General features: G+C 37.1%; 1 protein-coding gene across 1 annotated transcript in view; it reads right to left on the bottom strand.

Annotated features, from left to right (window-relative positions):
- The window catches only part of ENPP3 (ectonucleotide pyrophosphatase/phosphodiesterase 3), a 174,498-nt gene that overhangs the window by 131,048 nt on the left and 19,736 nt on the right, over window positions 1–23,714 (bottom strand). Inside the window, exon 2 of the mRNA XM_063443233.1 lies at window positions 11,443–11,530. Coding sequence (XP_063299303.1) covers window positions 11,443–11,530 — 88 coding nt within the window. The remainder of the gene's footprint in view (window positions 1–11,442; window positions 11,531–23,714) is intronic.

Raw genomic sequence — 23,714 nt, 5'->3', positions numbered from 1 at the left:
CATAGCAGTTTCTCTGAAACTGCTATGTTTATGAAAAAATGGGTTAACCCTAGAAGGACCTGGCACCCAGACCACCTCATTAAGCTGAAGTGGTCTGGGTGCCTAGAGTGGTCCTTTAATGCTTCCCTTTGAGAAGCAATCTTCTGGGTTATAGTTGTGATTCCTGTATTCAATTTGAGCATTTGCGGAAATTTCTGTGCATGAGCCTTTTTTGGCCAGAAGAGGAAGGAAGACTGTTGACACTGATAGTCTACTAGGGATGGAGGGGAGCGGCAGCAAGAGAGAACTCTCCGCTGGAGAAAAATGTAAGTAATCTTTATGTTTATGGGGGTGGTCGCCTGACATCTAAAGGGGTTTTAAAAAACATGCATATTGGGCATTCTCTCTCTTTGCATAAATAGATTTAAAAACTGTTTAGAAAATATATATATATTTTATAAACATGCCAATCTCAAACTGTCTGCAATGTATGGTGGGTGGGAATGACTATCAGGATGTGCACAGGCTCAGTTCTGCTAAAAGCAGATGTTTTGGGGATAAGTTATTGGCTTTTTAGGTACCTCTCCAGTTCTCCCTGCTGACACAAGTAACTATTATTGGAGAAACACTGCTTACAAAAGAATAACATAAACAGAGCAGTTAAATCAGAATGTCTGTATAGAAAGTCATTCTACAAAGACGAAATGTGCAAGTAGAAAAATGCGTACCAACAGTTGGTCTCTGCAGAATATTGATGATCATTTTAACTTTTAAGTTCTAAACTCTGTCCTTGTACTTTCATAAGTGCTTTAAAAAGTGACAGTGCATTCTGTATTCAGTGCGCTGTAGCGAATATGGTACCAGGAGTGCATCGTGTCACCAGTATAAGTAGTCAAACCGTTTTAGAACAGTTCAGTTTGATTTCTCACTAAGTGCAGTGCAGGGCTAGCCCCTTGAGTATCTAATTGGCTGAGAGTATCAGCAGATTGCTCTTAGTCAATGAGCTAAGTCATGAACCAACAGGCATAACTCAGGTAGAGAGCTTGTTGGATGTAGTGGAGGTAGGGAGGGGCAAAAAAAATTAAAAAAAAATTGGGCATGCCACGGTTATGGTACATGAATAGCTAGTACAGTAACAAATATATAATTTATCATAAAGATAGAGTAGCTGTTTTGCATTAATACTCACCTCCAATCCAGTGTAATTTAATGAAATTTATACCAGCCATGCATTTTCACCTACAAGAGGTGCTGTAGAGTATAGGTTAAGGGAAGTGGCATCATATGGGCAATTCCTCTGCAGAAACACAGGGTGACAGAAAGGAAGCTCATGACACAATATGAGGGGAAAGGGCCATAACTGCAACTCTCCCTCATCGCTAAGGACAAGGAATGCAGAAGCTATAAGTATTGGCTGGATATTGTGAATAGACTGAGTTACTGATAAGGGAATTAAAGGGACACTATAGTCACCAGAACAACTACAGCTTATTGAATTTGTTCTGGTGAGTAGAATCATTACCTTCAGGCTTTTTGCTGTAAACACAGTCTTTTCTGTGAAAATGCAGTGTTTACATAACATCCTAGTGATAACTTCACTGGCCACTCCTCAGATGGCTGTTAGAGATTCTTCCTGGGTCATGGCTGCCTAAAATGCATCCAAACATTTAGTATCTCCTCCCTCTGCATGCAGACACTGAACTTTCCTCATATAGATTCATTGAATCAATTCATCTCAATGAGGAGATGCTGATTGGCCAGGGCTGTGTTTGAATCATGCTGGCTCTGCCCCATATCTGCCTCCTTGTCAGTCTCAGCTAATCCTATTGGGAACAGGGCCGGATAAAAAGCACACTGGGCCTGGTGCTGACAATTATGATGGGCCTAATTACGGAATCTTATCGACCAAAAACATTAAAACAATCATACCTCCCAAGCGTCATGTATCTGATGGAGATGGTGCTGGAGGGTAACTCATAGGATGCAGCTATAAGAAATCACATACTCTATGCTAATCTCTCTCTAATTTATATCTTTCATCTTTCAATTAAATCCATAACCCTTAACAGCATTGTCCAGTGAAGTAGGCAGTCAATGGACGGGGTAAAAGGGTGGCTACTGGTGCGAATCACGTGACCAGACCTGCCAAAAGGGGAGAACATGCCCAAAAACATGCCATGTCAGGTTGCCCGCCAATCATGCAGGCTGTCCAACTAAGGGCATACTATGCAGGCAGCACCCTGAGCTTGACATAAATGCGTCTAATGATGCGCTCACTCAATGCTTTCTGAGGACTGTCCCTTAGCACTCGCTGGTCCACTTGTCTCCTTACCTTCTTACTAGCAGGCAGAAGTTCCTGGTATATAGTCTGAGACAGATAAAAGGTGTATGTAGTGAGTGTAGATGAATGGGGAAATGCCACAGTGTTAGAGAGACCAACGTCTGCATTACCTAAACTAATTTTATTGTCAGCCAGTCCACACAAGTTTTGTTCCCATACATCCCTCTTAAGCTTCCAAACTTAAAGGGACACTATAGTCACCAGAACAACTACAGCTTATTGTATTTGTTCTGGTTAGTAGAATCATTCCATTCAGGCCTTTTGCAGTAAACACTGTCTTTTCAGAGAAAATAACTCCACTGGCCACTCCTTAGATGGCTGCTAGAGGTGCTTCCTGGGGCAGTACTGCCTAGTGTGCAGCACTGCCATTCAGTGTCTCCACCCTTGGCATGCAGACACTGAACTTTCCTCATAGAGATGCATTGATTCAATTTATCTTTATGTGGAGATGCTGATTGGCCAGGGCTATGACTTGTGCTGGCTCTGCCACTGATCTGCCTAGTTGACAGTCTCAGACAATCCTATTGGGAAGTATTGTAATTTGCTCAGACCACCACTTCTGATGATGTCAGCAGACAGTCAGTTCAGAGGCAGAGCCAGCAGCTGCAGACTTGAATACAAGTTATATTTTACTATACTTAGGGAGGCAAGAAGGGGGCAGGGTGGTGGTTTTAACATAATAGTGTCAGAAATACATGATTGTGTTCCTGACCCAATAGTGCTACTTTAAGCAAGAGTATGTGAAGAGTAGTTAAGGTTGCCACCTTTCTTGGAACAAAATACCAGCCTTAATCCTTTGTATAATCACAAGGAGTGACATCAGAGAAAATTCTGTAAAATCACCAACAAACTACTCACAGTTTGATTCTGCTGTATAGATGGATTGCTCCCAGTGTCTCAGTCTCGCAAGTCACCCAGTGTCTCAGTGTCCCTATGTATCACAGTGTCAGTGTCCCCATGTCGCCCAGTCCCCTAGTCTCCCAGTGTCTCAGTGTCCCCATTTCTCCCAGTGTCTCAGTGTGTCCCCATGTCACTAGGACACTGGGAGACATGGGGACACAGACATTTAGGGAAAGTGGGAGAAATGGGGACACAGACACTAGGGACACAGACACTGGGAGACATGGGGACATTGAAACATTTGGGGACACTAAGACACTAGGGACACAGAGACATGGGAACACAGACACTGGGAGACTATGGGACACTGGGAGACTAAGGGACACTGGCTGGGAGACAGACACTTGGGGACACTGGGAGACATGGGGACAGTTGTGGACATAGACATGGTGACACTATGCACACAGAGACATGGGGACACTGAGACACTAGCGACACTGGATGGGGGACACTGGGAGAAACAGCGTCCCCATGTGTCTCAGTGTCCCCAAGTGTCTGTGTTCCCAGGTCTCCCAGTGTCTGTGTCCCCATGTGTCTCCTAGTGTCTGTGTCCCCATATGTTCCCTAGTGTCTCAGTGTCCCCTAGTGTCTCAGTGTCCACATGTGTCCCCAAGTGTCTCAGTGTCCCCAAGTGTCCCTGCTGCCTTTCCCCTCCATCCCTCACTTATCTGACCTGTAGAGCTGCTGTCTGGACTCTGTGCTGTGTTGCTGGTCCCCACAGATCAGTGAGTAGTACAGAGAGGCAGGGATATGCATAGACATAAAATACTAGACGCCACATTGACTGCTACTTCCTATTGGTGCTGATGAGCCGCGGGGCCGCCATCTTGGATCGGTCACAGTGTGATCTGCAGCATAGACATATATAGAATATATATGTCTATGATCTGCAGAGCAAGGTCCTCAAAGTAAACATGGTTAGTCTTAAAATCCACCTGGAGGGTGTATAGATCCAGTAGCATGATGTTTAATCCTGGGATATTAAATAAAATTAACTGACATTTGCTGCTTTAAGACCTCTGTGGTTATTTACGTTATCGACTAAGTTTACTCAATACATTGAAATTATTTGAATTTCCAGATTGAAACTATGCGTTGCATTTGGATTTAGGTTTGCTAAAATTATAAGTTTAGTGAACTAACCCCACAATCTATCATCTTAATATACATGTTTTAAACTGGGACTGGATCTTTGCCTGATTTGTAATGTATTTACTTTTCACCTATTTTTAACTAATATGGATTTTGGAACTGAGCAAAATAAAATGTAGATATTTATAACTCTTTATTATTGTGAGCTCTGTCTTTTGCACCTTGAAGTCCGCATGGAGATAGCATAAAGAGAATAGGAGAAATCAAACAATCACATCACTATTTACTAAAGTGAGATTTGTCACTAAGGCAAAGTAAATTAAAAAAAATTAGGGACAGAAGTCCGAATATATAGACATATATTACCACACCGGGTGACCGGCCCAAAATGGCGCCCGCATTTCATGGCCCCCGAGGTCAATGCGGCGTCTAGGTATTATATGTCTATGGGGATATGCTGTAACTTCCTATCCCTGCCTCTCTCCACACACAGTGACCCCTACTGGCCGGTGCTGGTATTGCAGAGTAATCTCCACTTATTCTGAGAAAAATACCTGCATTTGTATTGCCAGTATTACTGCAATACCGGCACGGCCAGGCAGTCTCAAATACCGGCTGTGCCAGTAAAATACCAGTCAGGTGGCAAACCTAACAGTAGTGTGTGTGTAAAAAAAATAAAAAAAATGTAAAAAAAAAAAATTTTTTTTTTTTTCAATGTTTAATTTTTATTGATTTTGTCAATAGAGAAACCAGGAAATACAGAAAAAAAAAAAAAAAAGAAGGTAAGAAAAAGAATATAAGAGAGTACATCCAGGTCATGAGGATACATACAACACTTACACATTATTTCAAGGCAGTTGATTTAACAAAGCAAAAATAAATGCAGTAAATTGGACCTTAGTCCGGCGTAGTTGATAATGACGCATCACATTACCTATAAAGTAAGGTGGCTACAGTTAAATTTTTTTTAATGGACCTATTCCATGGGCCTGAGCCTGGAGCTGCAGCTCCATCAGCCCCTATGTTAATCCGGCCCTGATTGGGAAGCATTGTGATTGGATCAGCGTACCACTTCTGCTGATGTCAGCAGGCAGTGGGCAGGTCAAAGGAAACAGTGACAAAGCCAGCAGCTCCAGACTTGAACTCTAGTAAGACTTTACTATATTTAGGGAGGCATGAGGGGACCAGAGTGGCTAGATGGTTGTTTTAACCCTGTATGGTCAGGAATACAGGTTTGTGTTCCTGACCCTATAGTGCTCTTTTAAAGGACCACTATAGTGCCAGGAAAACATACTCGTCTTCCTGGCTCTAAAGGGTCTCTAGGTCCCCCCCCCCCACCCTCAGGGGCCCCCTCCCACAATTTACCTCTTTTTCCAGTGCCAGGTGGGGGACTATGGGGGTGAATAGTTATGCACATTTACTTTTTTCTGTTATTTTTTCCTATTTGTTGCTTGCTTCACAATAAAAAAAAAAAAAAAAAATCTTCAAAGTTGTGGGCATGTTCTGTAAATTAAATGATGCAAATCCTCAAACAATCCATGTTAATTCCAGGTTGTGAGGCAACAAAACACAAAAAATGCCAAGGGGGGTGAATACTTTTGCAAGGCACTGTACATAACCAAAAGAAATACTACAACCAGTTTCAAGTTAACATTTCAAAATCCGTGTTTTTGCAGAAAATCAACTTCAGTTATAAAATATTTGTGCATAGCTATACCAAAGTATTATTATATGGACAATGTTCTGCTATCGGTTTGTGTAATAAACATGCTTACATTGATTATTTTATAGAAAGTGAAGTTTGCTCACTAAATAGTAAAGTGTAATAAATCAGAAGCTAAATTTAAAACCTTAGACCAAAGTAGCTGAATAGATTTTTTTCAAATTAAGCTATATTCCCAAGCTGGTTATTTTAGTCAAAATATGGTTTTAAATTCACCACAATTACTGCTTAGTGATTAAATAACAAAAGGTGTTAAAGAAAACCACTCAGGGGGGGGGGGGGGGGGGGCGGGGACCATGCAGTCTCCCTGCATGTGTAAAATCATTAACAAATAAATAAAGTTAAAGTTAATAATAAAAATAATAATTATATATGTGTATATATATATGATATATAGACATATATTATACCTATATAATATACGTCTATATATCATATATATAATGTCATGCTAAGTTTATTTTTATATTAATATGTACATATATTAATATAAAAATACACTTATAATTAAATTACACACGTATATTATTATAAAATACAAATAATAAGTAATTTCAATTAAATTAAACATGTAAAAATAATAATAAAAATTTTAAAAAAAATTATATATCTATACGAAATTTTATTCTAACTGTATTTTGATATTAATATAAATATATTTATATCAAAATACACTTAGAATGAAATTGTATATATATATATATATATGTATATATAAATAAATAAAAAGAATACAAAATATACATATGTCCATATACAAAATTACATAAATAATTATATAAATATACACGTAGACTTCAAATATATAAATATGCATATATATTTAAATTCTACGTGCGTATTTATGTAATATTTTTACATAATTAAGTTATTTTATTGATTGCAATTTAAGGGACCTGCCTGCCAACCCAGGCCGAAAGTCCAGAGAATTTAATTTGCTATCACTGTATTTTACCCTGTAACGTTCTACGACACCCTAAAACCTGTACATGGGGGGTACTGTTTTACTCGGGAGACTTCGCTGAACACAAATATTAGTGATTCAAAACAGTAAAACATATCACAGCGATGATATTGTCAGTGAAAGTTACTTTTTTTTGCATTTTTCACACACAAACAGCACTTTTACTGATGATATAATTGTTGTGATACATTTTCCAGTTTTGAAACACTAATATTTGTGTTCAGCAAAGTCTCCTGAGTATAACAGTACCCCCCATGTACAGGTTTTATAGCGTTTATGAAAGTTACACGGTCAAATATATGGGTAAAATATTTTTACATTGAAAATGGCCAGGTTGGTTACGTTGCCTTTGAGAGCATATGGTAGCCCAGGAATGAGAATTACCCCCATGATGGCATACCATTTGCAAAAGAAGACAACCCAAGGTATTGCAAATGGGGTATGTCCAGTCTTTTTTAGTAACCACTTAGTCACAAACACTGGCCAAAATTAGCGTTCAATTTAGTTTTTTACTTTTTTCACACACAAACAAATATGAACGCTAACTTTGGCCAGTGTTTGCGACTAAGTGGCTACTAAAAAAGTCTGGACATACCCCATATTGAATACCCTGGGTTGTCTACTTTTAAAAAACATATGTACATATGGGGTGTTATTTAGCGATTTATGACAGATAATAGTGTTACAATGTCACTATTGATACATTTTAAAAATGTATGTTTTGAAACCGCAATATCCTACTTGTACTTATAGCCCTATAACATGCAAAAAAAATAGCAAAAAGCATGTAAACACTGGGTATTTTTGAACTCAGGACAAAATTTTGAATCTATTTAGCAGTTTTTTTCATTCGCTTTTGTAGATGAGTAAAAGATTTTTCACATAAAAGTAAAAAAACATGTATTTTTTTAAATTTTTCATCATATTTTTTCATTTTTTAAAAATTAAATTACATGAGATTATATAAATAATGGTATGTAAATAAAGCCCCTTTTGTCCTGAAAAAAACAATATATAATTTGTATGGGAACAGTAAATGAGAGAGCGGAAAATTACAGCTAAACACAAACACCACAAAAGTGTAAAAAGATGCCTGGTCGCAAATGTACAACATCGCAAAAACTGTCCAGTCCTTAAGGGGTTAAACGTGTTCATATGTGTACTTTACCTATCTTGTACCTGCTGTTGAGGCATGGCAAGAGCTTGTGTTAACTATTTGCACCACAAAAATAAAGAATTTAACCCCTTAAGGACGCGGGACGGTTCAGGACCGTCATCGGCATTTTCCCATTGCCGACCGACGACGGTCCTGAACCGTCCTAAATTTAAAATGTACTTACCCGATCGCCGTCATTCCCCCGGCGGCGATCGGCGTTGGTCCCGGTGTGGGGAGACTGCCTGCAGCCCAGACAGTCTCCCCATGGCGAATTAGGACCCCTGTGGCCATGTGATCGCCCAACAGGGCGACCACATGGTCACAATAGGTGTCCTAGTGTCTGCCTGCAGGGGGACTGTCTGTGCTGACAGGCAGTCTCCCTGCTGCTGTAAAATCATAAAAAAAATTTTAAGTTAAAGTCAATGTTAATAAAAAAAAAAATATTATTATATATGTGTATATAAATATATGATATATAGACATATATTATACCTATATAATATATGTCTATATATCATATATATATATAATGTCATGCTAAGTGTATTTTTATATTAATATGTACATATATTAATATAAAAATACACTTATAATTAAATTACACATGTATATATATAATATATATATAATAACTATATATATTGTATATATATATTATTATAAAATACAAATAATAAGTAAATTAAATTAAATAAAAAAAATTAGAAATAATAATAAAAAATAAAAAAAAATTATATATCTATACGAAATTTTATTCTAACTGTATTTTGATATTAATATATATATATATTTATATAAAAATACACTTAGAATGAAATTGTATATATATCTATGTATATATAAATAAATAAAAAGAATACGAACTATTCATATGTCCATATAAAAAATTACATAAATAATTATATAAATATACACGTAGACTTCAAATATATAAATATGCATATATATTTAATTTCTACGTGCGTATTTATGTAATATTTTTACATAATGAAGTTATTTTATTGATTGCAATTTAAGGGACCTGCCTGCCAACCCAGGCCGAAAGTCCAGAGAATTTAATTTGCTATCACTGTATTTTACCCTGTAACGTTCTACGACACCCTAAAACCTGTACACACAAATATTAGTGATTCAAAACAGTAAAACATATCACAGCGATGATATTGTCAGTGAAAGTGACTTTTTTTTGCATTTTTCACACACAAACAGCACTTTTACTGATGATATAATTGTTGTGATACATTTTCCAGTTTTGAAACACTAATATTTGTGTTCAGCAAAGTCTCCTGAGTATAACAGTACCCCCCATGTACAGGTTTTATAGCGTTTATGAAAGTTACACGGTCAAATATATGGGTCAAATATTTTTACATTGAAAATGGCCAGGTTGGTTACGTGCCTTTGAGAGCGTATGGTAGCCCAGGAATGAGAATTACCCCCATGATGGCATACCATTTGCAAAAGAAGACAACCCAAGGTATTGCAAATGGGGTATGTCCAGTCTTTTTTAGTAACCACTTAGTCACAAACACTGGCCAAAATTAGCGTTCAATTTAGTTTTTTACTTTTTTCACACACAAACAAATATGAACGCTAACTTTGGCCAGTGTTTGCGACTAACTGGCTACTAAAAAAGTCTGGACATACCCCATATTGAATACCCTGGGTTGTCTACTTTAAAAAAAATATGTACATGTGGGATGTTATTCAGGAATTTATGACAGATAATAGTGTTACAATGTCACTATTGATACATTTTAAAAATGTATGTTTTGAAACCGCAATATCCTACTTGTACTTATAGCCCTATAACATGCAAAAAAATAGCAAAAAGCATGTAAACACTGGGTATTTTTAAACTCAGGACAAAATTTTGAATCTATTTAGCAGTTTTTTTCATTCGCTTTTGTAGATGAATAAAAGATAAAAAACATGTATTGTTTGTACTAGAAGTGGCCTGGGTGCATACAGTGTCCTTTTAAATATGCATAGGGATTTGGGATAGTGCGCAGGTAACTTTTTTCTGGTTTTTTTCTTATTTTTTATTAATCTTGCATATTGTAATCCCATCTTACCTAAGCAGTATCTTTCTTTCTTATAACAGGTGGATTGTGCTGCGGTTTGGTTGCAATTTGATTGAGCTACCCATTTAGGCTCAATGCAGTTTCAGTTCTCTTGATGCTAAATAATGTGAACCTCAGAGGAATTTTATCAGATGAATTGAAGAGAACTGAGCTAAGTCAAAGTGACTGAAACAGAGTAATTGGCATTTAGTGACCAACTCGTATATGTGAAAACAGTAGAAAAAAAAAACAATTACACTTATTCTTGGGCAGCTATTGATGAGAAAAGCAGTAAAAACAGCATTAGGTGAGTTTGTAACCACAAAATGTTTTCAACCACAGACAACTTAAAGGGACACTCCAGGAACCCAGACCACTTCTGCCCATTGGAGTGGTCTGAGTGCCAACTCCCACTACCCTTAACCCTGCAAGTGTAATTATTGCAGTTTTTTTATACACTGCAATAATTACCTTGAAGGGTTAATTCCACCTGTAGTGGCTGTCTACTAGACAGTCACTAGAGGGCACTTCCGTGTCTTAGCACAGATTTTCTGTGCTAGAGCGTCGCTGGACGTCCTCACGCTGTGTGAGGACCTCCAGCGTCACTAAATTCCCCATAGGAAAGCATGGAAAAGCATTTTCCATGCTTTACTATGGAGAGTTCTAATGCGCCGCGCATGCGCATTAGGTCTCCACGGCGGGCGGGATCAATATCGGCCACCGGACGACGTAATGAAGAGGAAGAGTGGCGGCGACCCGAAACCACCGCCGAGGGACATCGGTGGGGGTCTCTGGTAAGTGACTGAAGGGGTTTTCACCCCTCCAGCAACTGGGGATTGGGAGGTGGGAGGGAGAGGGGACCTGCAGTGCCAGGAAAACGGATTGTTTTCCTGGCACTGGAGAGTCCCTTTAAAAAGTTCTCCCAAGCTGAAGTATTCTGCACATCAGATTGTAAGCTCGTTTGAGCAGGGTCTTCTTCACTTCTTATTTCTGTTAATAGTTTGTATGTCAATTACCTATTGTCAGTTACCCCTATTATATAATTGTAAAGCTCTGCAGAATATATTGGCGCTATATAAAAATAGTAGATTTTTGTACAAAATGGTTGAAAATTCAGTGCAGACAACTTCATTATAATAATAACACTTTATAGATGGATATTAAAAAAAGACACTCCCATCTGGGGTTTTATGTATTTCAAATAGTGTTAATATGAATGATTACCTAAAGCTGGTTCTTGAATCTTGTCCTTTTTCAGTCCCAGCCCTAAACCTAATCCAAGTGACATAGCCACCAGGGCAACAAAAAGTACCTGTAACAAAAAGAAAAACAAAATACATATAAAACTGTCATAAACAAGAACAAACACAAATTAATTTAACACTTGGTGGCATGGGTGTAGGGACTGGATGTATGGGGGGTGGGGGGAATCTTTTACAGAAGCATTTAAGATATGTTTCAGTATTTAAGAAAACCAAAACTAAAAGGGTTGGTGATCACATTCTATTAATAGACACCCTAATGATAATATACCATTTGTCTGTAGAAAATGACATGTTTACTGTATGCTCCTTAAATGGGCCTATGAAAGGCTGCCCCCCTGAATGTCTCTGGTTCCTACACTCAAAGCTGCAACATTTTGGACCCTGTACCTGTATCGTTACTTACCTTATCCGGGGGCCGGCCGCGGTCCTCTCTTCAAGCCGCGCGTGGTCCTGCGGCTGCACGAGCCGCGCGCGGCTCATCCGACTCTCCTAACAGGAAGACGGGCAGTGACCGCGAGATGCGGTCACGTGTCCCGCCTGCAGCTAAGAGCGCGCAGCGAGTCTCGGGCGCGCTCTTAAAGAGACAGTGGGAGCCTAAATTGCAAAAAGGCTCCCATTGGCTCCTGTCATGCCAATCACCCCATACACTTACCTTTTTGGGGGTGTGGAAGTGACAGGAGCCAATCACATTAGTTTGAAGGCTACTTATACTTACCCTTTTCCCTTAGTTCCTTGCCCTATCGTGGTTTCTGCTACAGTTCCCTTTAGTGCTTGTTGTGTTCAGTTGTGTTTCTCCGTATTTGACCTTGGCTTTGTATACTGACTTCATTTTCGCCTTATCCTTGTCTGTTCTGTTTGCCGGCTTGCTGATTCCTGTGTACCAGACCCCGGCTAGTTCTCGTTTACGCTGTCTCTTTGTGCCCTTGACCTCGGATCGTTCCTGACTCTGTACTTCTCCTATTACGTCGAGTCCGGCCACTCTAAGGTCCGGTAGACGTATCTCTCCTCTGTGCTGTCTTCTGTTTGGCTGGATCCTGAGTGTAGGGGTATATATTAGTACCCTAATTATCTCTCATCCATTTTTTTGCCATGTTTGGGTACATCTCAACATTGATGGGTTTTCCCTCAAATATGAAAAATATTTCTCCTTTGGCTTAGTAGGTCATGACTCAGTTATCTGTACATGACACAGATGTATATATAGTATTTCCTCCATGTGATACATGTCATCTTGCACAATCTCTTCTATGGTTTAACATGTGAAGTAGCAGGCAAGAGAGATGTCCCTGTATCACAGCACACCTGGAGAGGCTCGTGCGCTGCGCTCACTCACCAGATGCCACATGGATTTTGGCATCCTGAGAGTGCAGGACGCGCCAAGCCCCCCTTCCGGCCATCAGCTTATACCACAGCCCTTCAGCAACATGCCATGAGTGCAAGGTGCACTGCACGCTCTCCTCACTCACTGGTCCCTGCAGCCATTGCATGTGGGTTGCGACATGCAGGGGAAGGCAGGCACACCCTGTCTACGCTTATCCCTACCTCTCCTCCTGTGGGCATATTCAGGGCCTTTTGAAGGAATTTGCCCCCCCTCCCGCATGCACGCAAAGCCTACAGGAACCACAGCATAGCCATACAGTTTAAGTTCACCCACACTTTATATAAATAAAAAAGGTTTACAGTGCAAATACTGCTGTTGCATATACTGTGCATACAATTTCTAAATTTTCAACAATTGAACATTTGCAATAAACACCACTGTACCATAAAATCAAATATACATTAAAAAGTGCACAATAACTAAATCCAACATACTTAACACACACACACACACACACACTAACAGACACACACACACACACACTAACAGACAAACACACTCACACTAACACACACTAACAAACACACACACACTAACAGACACACACACTCACATTAACACACTCACTTTTTTATTTTTATTTAACCCCCCCCCCCAGCCTCCTTACCTCTGGGAATGCTGGGGGTGGGGGGTTCTCCCTCTCCCTGGGGTCTAGTGGAGCTGCTGGGTGGTCGGGTGGCGCTGGCGAGGGAGCCCTTTTCCCTGATTGCTCTGCTAATGCTCCCTCTTGCGCCGCAGAGTGATGCCGGGAGCCGGAATATGACGTCATATTCCGGCTCCCGGCATCACTCTGCGGCGCGCGAGGGAGCTGAGCAGAGCGCTCAGGGGAAAGTGCTCCCTCGCCAGCGTCGGCAGCTAGACCGGATTGTTAGTTAGCCGCAAGGCTAACAAGACATTTGCTCTGGGCATTTGGGGGTGGCTTTTTTTGCCGCCCCCTGGAAATTTCCGCCCAAGGCAAATGCATTGTTTGCCTCGCAGCTAATACGTCCCTGGTCGTTGTCTTGGGGCCCCAGGCCAGCTCGGGGCCCCCAAGCAATTGCTTGGTTTGCTTGCCTTGTCGCGACGGGCCTGGGCATATTGGATGATATGTGCCGTGTGTTCCCCATGCTGCTCCAGGATCCCCTTAGAGTAACAAAGCTTTGGGGAATCCAGCTCAGCAAGCATGGACGTTTGCAAGTTAACTGGACAAATTGACATATCATCTCACCCAGAGGAGCCTTCCACTTATATAGGCTCTAAGACCCCCTTCTCATGGGAGGGCTCCTATACCCTTTTTCCTATTTAACCCCTTCAGGACTTAGGACAGTTCAGGACCGTCATCTGCATTTTTGCCTTGCCAACCGGTGACGGTCCTGAACCGTCCTAACGATAATATGTACTTACCCGATCGCCGTCTTTCCCCCGGCGGCGATCGGCGTTGGTCCCCGTGTGGGGAGACTGCCTGCAGCCCAGACAGTCTCCCCATGGCAGATTAGGACCCCTGGGGCCATGTGATCGCTCAACACAGTGATCACATGGTCACAATAGGTGTCCATGTGTCTGCCTGCAGGGGGACTGCCTGTGCTGACAGGCAGTCTCCCTGCTAGTGTAAAATCATAAATAAAAATTCAAGGTACATGTTAATAAAAATAAAAATTATTACATATGTGTGTATATATATGATATATAGACATATATTATATCTATATAATATATGTCTATATATCATATATATATATATATATAATGTCATACTAAGTGTATTTTATATTAATATGTACATATATTAATATAAAAATGCACTTATAAATAAATTACACACGTATATATATAATAACTATGTATATTGTATATAAATATTATTATAAAATACAAGTAATTTAAATTAAATAAAAACATGTAAAAATAATAATAAAAATTAAAAAATATATATATATCTATATGAAATTTTATTCTAACTGTGTTTTGATAGTAATATATATATTTATATCAAAATACACTTAGAATGAAATTGTATATATATCTATGTATATATAAATAAATAAAAAGAATACGAACTATTCATATGTCCATATAAAAAATTACATAAATAATTATATAAATATACACGTAGACTTCAAATATATAAATATGCATATATATTTAAATTCTACGTGCGTATTTATGTAATATTTTTAAATAATTAAGTAATTTTATTGATTGCAATTTGAGGGACCTGCCTGCCAACCCAGGCCAAAAGTCCAGAGAATTTAATTTGCTAGCACTATATTTTACCCTGTAACATTCTATGACACCCTAAAACCTGTACATGGGGGATACTGTTTTACTCGGGAGACTTCGCTGAATACAAATATTAGTGATTTAAAACAGTAAAACATATCACAGCGATGATATTGTCAGTGAAAGTGACTTTTTGTTGCATTTTTCACACACAAACAGCCCTTTTACTGATAATATAATTGTTGTGATACGTTTTCCTGTTTTGAAACACTAATATTTGTGTTCAGCAAAGTCTCCCGAGTATAACAGTACCTCCCATGTACAGGTTTTATAGCGTTTATGAAAGTTACAGGGTCAAATATATGGGTCAAATATTTTTAAATTGAAGATGGCCAGGTTGGTTACGTTGCCTTTGAGAGCGTATGGTAGCCCAGGAATGAGAATTACCCCCCCATTATGGCATACCATTTGCAAAAGAAGACAACCCAAAGTATTGCAAATGGGGTATGTCCAGTCTTTTTTAGTAGCCACTTAGTCACAAACACTGGACAAAATTAGCGTTCAATTTAGTTTTTTACTTTTTTCACACACAAACAAATATGAATGCTAACTTTGCCCAGTGTTTTCGACTAAGTGGCTACTAAAAAAGACTTGACATACCCCATATTGAATAACCTGGGTTGTCTACTTAAAAAAAAAATATGGACATGTGGGGTGTTATTTAGAGATTTATGACAGATAACAGAGTTACAATGTCACTATTGATAAATTTGTAAAATGTATGTTTTGAAACCGCAATATCCTACTTGTATTTATAGCCCTATAACATGCAAAAAAAAAAAAAAAGCAAAAAAGCATGTAAACACTGGGTATTTGTAAACTCAGGACAACATTTTTAACCCCTTAACCCCTTAACGCCGTTACGGCGTTCTATGCCGTCGCGGCTTTAAAGGGCTTTAAAGCCGTTGCGGCGGCATAGAACGCCGTAACGGCTGAAGCCCCCAGGAGGTAAGCTATACTTACCTCCGCCGCGATCCTCTTCTGGGGGTCTGCCTGAGAGCCCAGGCAGCCCCCCTCCGGCAAATGAGGCCCCCGGGGGCCATGTGATTGCTCTCAAAGAGCGATCACGTGGCCCCCTATAGCTGGCTATGGATCTGCCAGCAGGGGGACTGTCTAAAATATTAGAGAGTCCCCCTGCTGGTAGGTAGTGTAAAAAAAAAATTAAATAGACATGTTAAAATAAAATACAAGTATTTATATATATATAATATATGTATATATATTATATATATAATATATATACATATTATATATATGTAACGTCATATGTAATGTATTTTAATATTAATATTAGTATATATATTAGTATTAAAATACACTTAGAATGACGTTACATATATAATATGTATATATATATTATATATATAATAGATCTACATATATATATTATATATATATATACGTATAATTACAATAATAAATAAATAAAATAATAAAATAAATAAATAAAATATTGAAACAAAATTTAAAATAAATTATATATTCATATGTAATTTCATTCTAACTGTATTTTGTTATTAATATATATATATTGGAAACAGAATACACTTAGAATGACATTCTATATATATCTATCTATATATAAAATACAAATAACCGCAAATATATATAGATAGATAAATACATATAATTACATGAAAGATTACATTAGTATACACGTAGAATTTAAATACCTATAAATGCATATATATTAAAATTCTACGTGTATATTTAAGTAATTTTTTAACGTAATTATGTCATTTAATTAATTAAAATTTGATTGACATGCCTGACAACACAGGGAGAAAGTGCAGAGAATTTAATTTGCAAGCACTATATTTGACCCTGTAACTCTCCAAGACACCATAAAACCTGTATATAGGGGGTACTGTTTTACTCGGGAGACTTCGCTGAACTCAAATATTAGTGTTTAAAACTGGTAAATTGTATTACAACGATGATATTTTAAGTAAAAGTGACGTTTTTTGCATTTTTTACAAACAAACGGCACTTTTATGGACTATATTATTGTTGTAATATGTTTTACTGTTTTAAAACACTAATATTTGTGTTTAGTGAAATCTCCCGAGAATAACAGTACCCCCCATGTACAGGTTTTATGGTTTTTTGGAAAGTTAGAGAGTCACATATAAGGCTCGCATTTCATTTTTTTGACATTGAAATTTGCCAGATTAGTTATGTTGCCTTTGAGACCGTATGGTAGCCCAGGAATAAGAATTACCCCCATGATGGCATACCATTTGCAAAAGTAGACAACCCAAGGTATTGCAAATGGGGTATGTCCAGTCATTTTTAGTAGCCACTTAGTCACAAACACTGGCCAAATATTAGTTTTTTGCTTTTTTCACACAAAAACAAATATGAATGCTAACTTTGGCCAGTGTTTGTGACTAAGTGGCTACTAAAAAAGACTAAACATACCCCACGTTCAATACCTTGGGTTGTCTACTTTTTCAAATGGTATGCCATTATGGGGGTAATTCTCATTCCTGGGCTACCACACCGTCTCAAAGGTAACATTACTAATCTGGCAAATTTCAATTTGAAAATGGAACGTTCTATATTTGACCCTGTAACTTTCCAAAACACCATAAAACCTGTTAATGGGGGGTACTGTTGTACTCGTGAGACATCGCTGATTACAAATATGTGCATTTTGTTGCAGTAAAACCTAACAGTATTATGACATTTACAGCTAAAATGTGAGGCGGAACTACAAATTAAAAAAAAAATTTCTAATTTCTTACAGTTTTTTTTTATTTTATTCATAATAAATTGTTTCATATATAAATATTTTATATGAAATGAAAGCCCTGTTTCTCCTGAACAAAATGATATATAATAAGTGTGGGTGCATTTAATATGAAAGAGGTGAATTACGGTTGAACAGACATATAGCGCAAATTCCAGTTTTTGTTTACGTTTTGTTTTGATCAGAACGTGCACTATTGACTCCGTCCTGAAGGGGTTAAGGACCGCTGACGGTTCAGGACCGTCAGCGGTAAAACGTGCGTTTGGACCGCTGACGGTCCTGAACCGTCATAAAGGTTTTGGGCAACTTACCTGATCGCCGTCGGTCCCACCGCGGCGATCAGCTCTCCTCCCTGTCCAGGGGGACTGCCTGTCTGCCCGGGCAGTCCCCCCTCGGCAGATCAGGACCCCACGGCCATGTGATCACTCGATCACATGACCGCAATAGGGGTCTGTGTATCTGCCTGCAGGGGGACTGTCTGTGCTGACAGGCAGTCTCCCTGCATATGTAAAATCATAAAATAAAGTGTAAAACAAAAAAATCAGTGTAAAAAAAATAATAATATGTATATATATATATATATATGATATATATACATGTATTATATCTATATATACCTATATATAATATATGTATATATATATATATCATATATATAATGTCACACTAAGTGTATTTTTATATTTATATATACGTATATTAATATAAAAATACACTTATATTTAAATTACACACGAATATATACAATATATATAATAACTATATATATGGTATATATATATTATTATAAAATACAAATAATATGTTAATAAAAATAAATAACAAAAAATAAAAATAATTTTTAATAATTAAAAAAAAATTATATATATATATTCAATTTTATTCTAACAGTATTTTGATATTGATATATATATATTTATATCAAAATACACTTAGAATGTAATGATATATATATCTATGTATAAATAAATAAATAAAAATAATACGAAATATACATATGTCCACATACATAATTACATAAATAATTTCATAAATATACACGTAGACGTCAAATATATAAATATGTATATATATTAAAATTCTACATGCATATTTATGTAACAGCGATGATATTGTCAGTGAAAGTGAAGTTTTTTGCATTTTTCACACACAAACAGCTCTTTCACTGAGGATATTATTGCTGTGATATATTTTACTGTTCTGATACACTAATATTTGTGTTCAGCGAAGTCTCCTGAGTATAACAGTACCCCACATGTAGAGGTTTTATAGTGTTTGTGAAAGTTACAGGGTCAAATATAAGGCTTGATTTTACTTTTTTTTTTTTTTATTGAAATTTGTCAGATTGGTTAGGTTGCCTTTGAGAGCGTATGGTAGCCAAGGAATGAGAATTAGCCCCATGATGGCATACCATTTGCAAAAGAAGACAACCCAAGGTATTGCAAATGGGGTATGTTCAGCCATTTTTAGTAGCCACTTAGTCACAAACACCGGCCAAAGTTAGCGTTTTTTGCATTTTTAACACACAAACAAATATAAATGCTAACTTTGGCCAGTGTTTGTGACTAGGTGGCTACTAAAAAAGACTGGACATACCCCATTTTGAATACCCTGGGTTGTCTACTTTAAAAAATATGTACATGTTAGGTGTGTTTCGGGGATTTATGACAGATAACGGTGTAACAATGTCACTATTGATACATTTAAAATATATATATATTGAAACAGCAATTTCCTACTTGTATTTATAGACCTATAACTTGCAAAAAAAGCAATAAAGCATGTAAACACTGGGTGTTTTTAAACTCGGGACAAAATTTTGAATCTATTTAGCAGTTTTTTTCATTAGCTTTTGTAGATAAGTAAAAGATTTTTCAAGTAAAAGTCTAAAAACATGTTTTTTTTTTATTTTTCACCATATTTTATTATTTTTTTACAATACAATATATGACATAATATAAATACTGGTATGTAAAGAAAGCCCTTCTTGTCGTGAAAAAAAAACAATATATAACTTGTATGGGAACCGTAAATGAGAGAGCGGAAAATTACAGCTAAACACAAACACCACAAAAGTGTTAAAACTGCTCTGGTCCTTAACGTACAAACATTGCAAAAACAGGCCGGTCCTTAAGGGGTTAATCTATTTAGCAGTTTTTTGAACTTGCTTTTGTAGATGAGTAAAAGATTTTTCAAGTAAAAGTCAAAAAACATGTATTTTTTTCAATTTTTCATCATATTTCTTTTAAATTAAATTACATGGGATTATATAAATAATGGTATGTAAAGAAAGCCCTTTTTGTCCTAAAAAAACAATATATAATTTGTATGGGAACAGTAAATGAGAGAGCGGAAAATTACAGCTAAACACAAACACCACAAAACTGTAAAAAGAGGCCTGGTCGCAAATGTACAACATCGCAAAAACAGTCCGGTCCTTAAGGGGTTAAGCATAGAACACCATAGGGTCTGTGCTCAGTTGTTGTTCCCCTGGAGTACAAAGCCAGTGCCTGACTGACCTTGATTAGCCTCACCTGTGGAATTCCCCTGAATCAACTCTTGTCTGTCTGAAACCTTGATTAACCCCTGCAATGCTGATGCAACTTTGGTTAACCAATGCAGTGCTGATTCAACCTTGGTTAACCCCTGCAGTGCTGTTTCTACTTTGGTTAACCCTAGCACTGCTGTCCCAGCTTTGCTCTATCTCCTGCAATTCAACTACAGATTCAATGAAGCCATTCTTCATTTACCAAGTGCTGAAACTCTGGTAAAGACTTTATTTTTCCTTAAAGACTTTTATTTCTTATGAAGGAATTGCTTTATTTACCATTTATACTTGCATTGGGACTTTTGCATTATATTTATTTTCAAAATAAAACCTTTTAATTCTGCATTCCGAGCCCATTCACCCCAAACCCATGACACCTTGGCAGTGGTTATTATGTTTTAAGGGTTCCTTTAGTATTGACCTCTTCCCATCTAACATTATGCATTATGTAGTAACTTCATCTAGTGGGGGAAAACAAATTATCTTTATATTAGGTCTCATTAAAATCTCTCTGCATTTTGTAACATAACCCCTACGGTTATCTTAGTCTTTTAGCAACTTCTGAATACTGAATTACATGCAGAAGTAAAAAATGCATTTATAATAATCTGTAATATTGGCACTTTATTGATGGCTAATTACATAACACAGAGAAAGTTTTACAGTAAACGTCAAGAAAGTAATTGCAACATTCAATTGCAATAATGCTTATTCACATGTGACAGTTAATCCCTCTAAATGTGTGACTGCCTGAAGTCAAGTTAGAACACATTTTACCAAAGTATGATTGCTAGGATTGATAAACGCCCTTATGTCAATAAACATGGTGTAACAACATTACATGCCAAAACCCAGGATTAATTATGTGTAAGAAAATATAGAAATAATGATGATCTCCCTATCATGCAAGAGAGGAAGCTGTGAGCAAAAGATCATACCTTGCAAATAACACATTTAGGAGAATGTGTGCACATGGGAATACATATGAGACATTATGATGCAGGTGTATATGTATGTGTTTACATATATTTGTGTTTATCTTATTTTGAATGTGAATATGCCATATTACTGGAGGGCAGCTGCATAGTTTGTAGCTATATGTAAACAAGCATTCAAGATATACTGCCTTAAAACTACCTTAAAAGTTCCAATGAAATCTGTGATTTAAAATTATATCTCCGCCAATCTTCATAATGAAGGCTTATCTTAGCAAACTTTAATCCTATGACAGAAGATTGGATTCAACCATGAAACAACTTCAATTAAAGTGCAGAATAATCTGGACTCTGTTGTCATGTGTATAATATCTTTGCATGTATTACATTTATCTTTATAAGCTCTACATAGTTACATAGCTGAAAAGAGACTTGCGTCCAAGTTCAGCCTTCCTCACATATGTTTTTGCTGTTGATCCAAAAGAAGGCCAAAAAAACCCAGTCTGAAGCGCTTCCAATTTTGCAACAAACTAGGAAAAAAAATCCTTTTTGACCCCAAACTGGCAGGGGTCAGATATCCCCTTGGATCAGGCAGCTACTACCTCACTAATTAGAAATGATATTCCTGCATGCTATGTTGCTGTGGATATTTAACGGAAGACTCCAAAGGTATATGAAATCTTTAGGAGTAGGAACAGAAGCTTTCAAAAAGAGGCTACAAAACACTTAAATATTTTTTGTATGACATTTTTACATGTTCTAGTTTTAAGATATTAAAGTGCTATATAACTGCATAATCATATTTTATTCAAAATATAACTTTGATCTATTAAATAAAATACAAAATGTGCTAAAGAAATGATTATTCATATCTTCAATATCAATCATAAATTGTACTGTACCATATGTTGTAACAATAATAATAAATGACAAAAACAAATAATGAATACCAATCTGTTCAGCAATGTGTGTGATATCACACTGCCCATTTAAAATCAGTGCATTAATGTAGGTTCCATAACCTAAGGACTGCACTGGTATTTAGTGATGTTGCAAATTCAGGGGATTGAATTAGGAACATAAACTGCAAATATGACATATAGCACAGATTCAAAGGCATACATTCTGTATACAATATTATTTTTAAACAACTTAATTGAATGTAAGGTGCACATCTCAATTACTGCAAACATTAAACCATTATTAATCTGCATGCTAGACTCAACCAATCAGTTTAACAAACCAGCTATAGAGTTATTCTGAAGTCAGTAAACCATTAATATATGTAATGTACATAGGAATGTTTAAAGGAAAACAAGCATGAACTGCCAAATACACTTACTCTGCTCCCAGTATGGCTGCTCATTGCTTCTACAGTATGCTAAAACGAGAGCCACCTATGAATAATGATGAAGCGACATTCTAAAATGTTTCATGATGGGTGGTGTTTAGCCCTTGCAGGAAGTTTTGCTAAACAGAGACATATACCTATTAGTTATCACTGTATGAATGCAAACAGGAATAAATAGGGATGTGTTTCGTAATAATGGTAGTTTTGATTACATTTTCCTTTGAGTCTATGGAAGTGCTGGACCCGTTCATATTTTCCCATTGGTTGTGGCTGCGGAAGTTTTAATATGGTGTGGCATATGGCCTGCAGCTCTGCGTCTGGCAGAGCTGCAGACTGAATATCATGGCCACTGGACCACCAGGGAACAAATTTCTTTCAAAAAAGGTTCTAGTGTGGGGAGGCTACTCACTAAAACAGTCTCCCCAAACACTGTTGTGTCACCCACCTCCCACTTGTCACTATATTATTATTATGTTTTACTCTGAGGATAGGTTTTGTCACAATAAACCTTATATACACCTCTCTAAATTATTTATAGAAACAAATCTGAGACTTTGTTCCAATAAGTTTATTTTTTATTAGATGTATTTACTTATAATCTTTCACATACCTCTGATCCTGACCAACCCTATAATGAGGGCTATTTAGATACAGTGTCGCACTTCACTGGTAATTATTGAGAATATATCTCTCTTTGAGATGTATCCCTTTTACCATAAAATTGTAGATTATGCTAAAGTAGAGTACCAATAATCTTCATTTTAGAAATGACAGGAGGTGAATATTCTGCATTGAACTATCTTTACTAAACTCCAGCAGCAAACAGATCTTACACTGAAACAAAATAACCAATCTGCAAGAGCAGATGTAGCACCATCTGGTACCAATGGGCCCATGAGTCCCATAAAAGGTACTTTGCCTACAGCGATAAGTCAACAACTGACCAGCAGAAAGCATCCAAACAGTCTTGGAGAATGAGAGGAGTTCCTCATGGGGACCCAGGAG

This window comes from Pelobates fuscus, chromosome 2, assembly GCF_036172605.1.
Source record: "Pelobates fuscus isolate aPelFus1 chromosome 2, aPelFus1.pri, whole genome shotgun sequence".
In the NCBI taxonomy this organism is placed as follows: Eukaryota; Metazoa; Chordata; class Amphibia; order Anura; family Pelobatidae; genus Pelobates; species Pelobates fuscus.
Note: the sequence above shows the minus strand (reverse complement) of the source record. Positions and strands in the feature narration are given on the sequence as shown.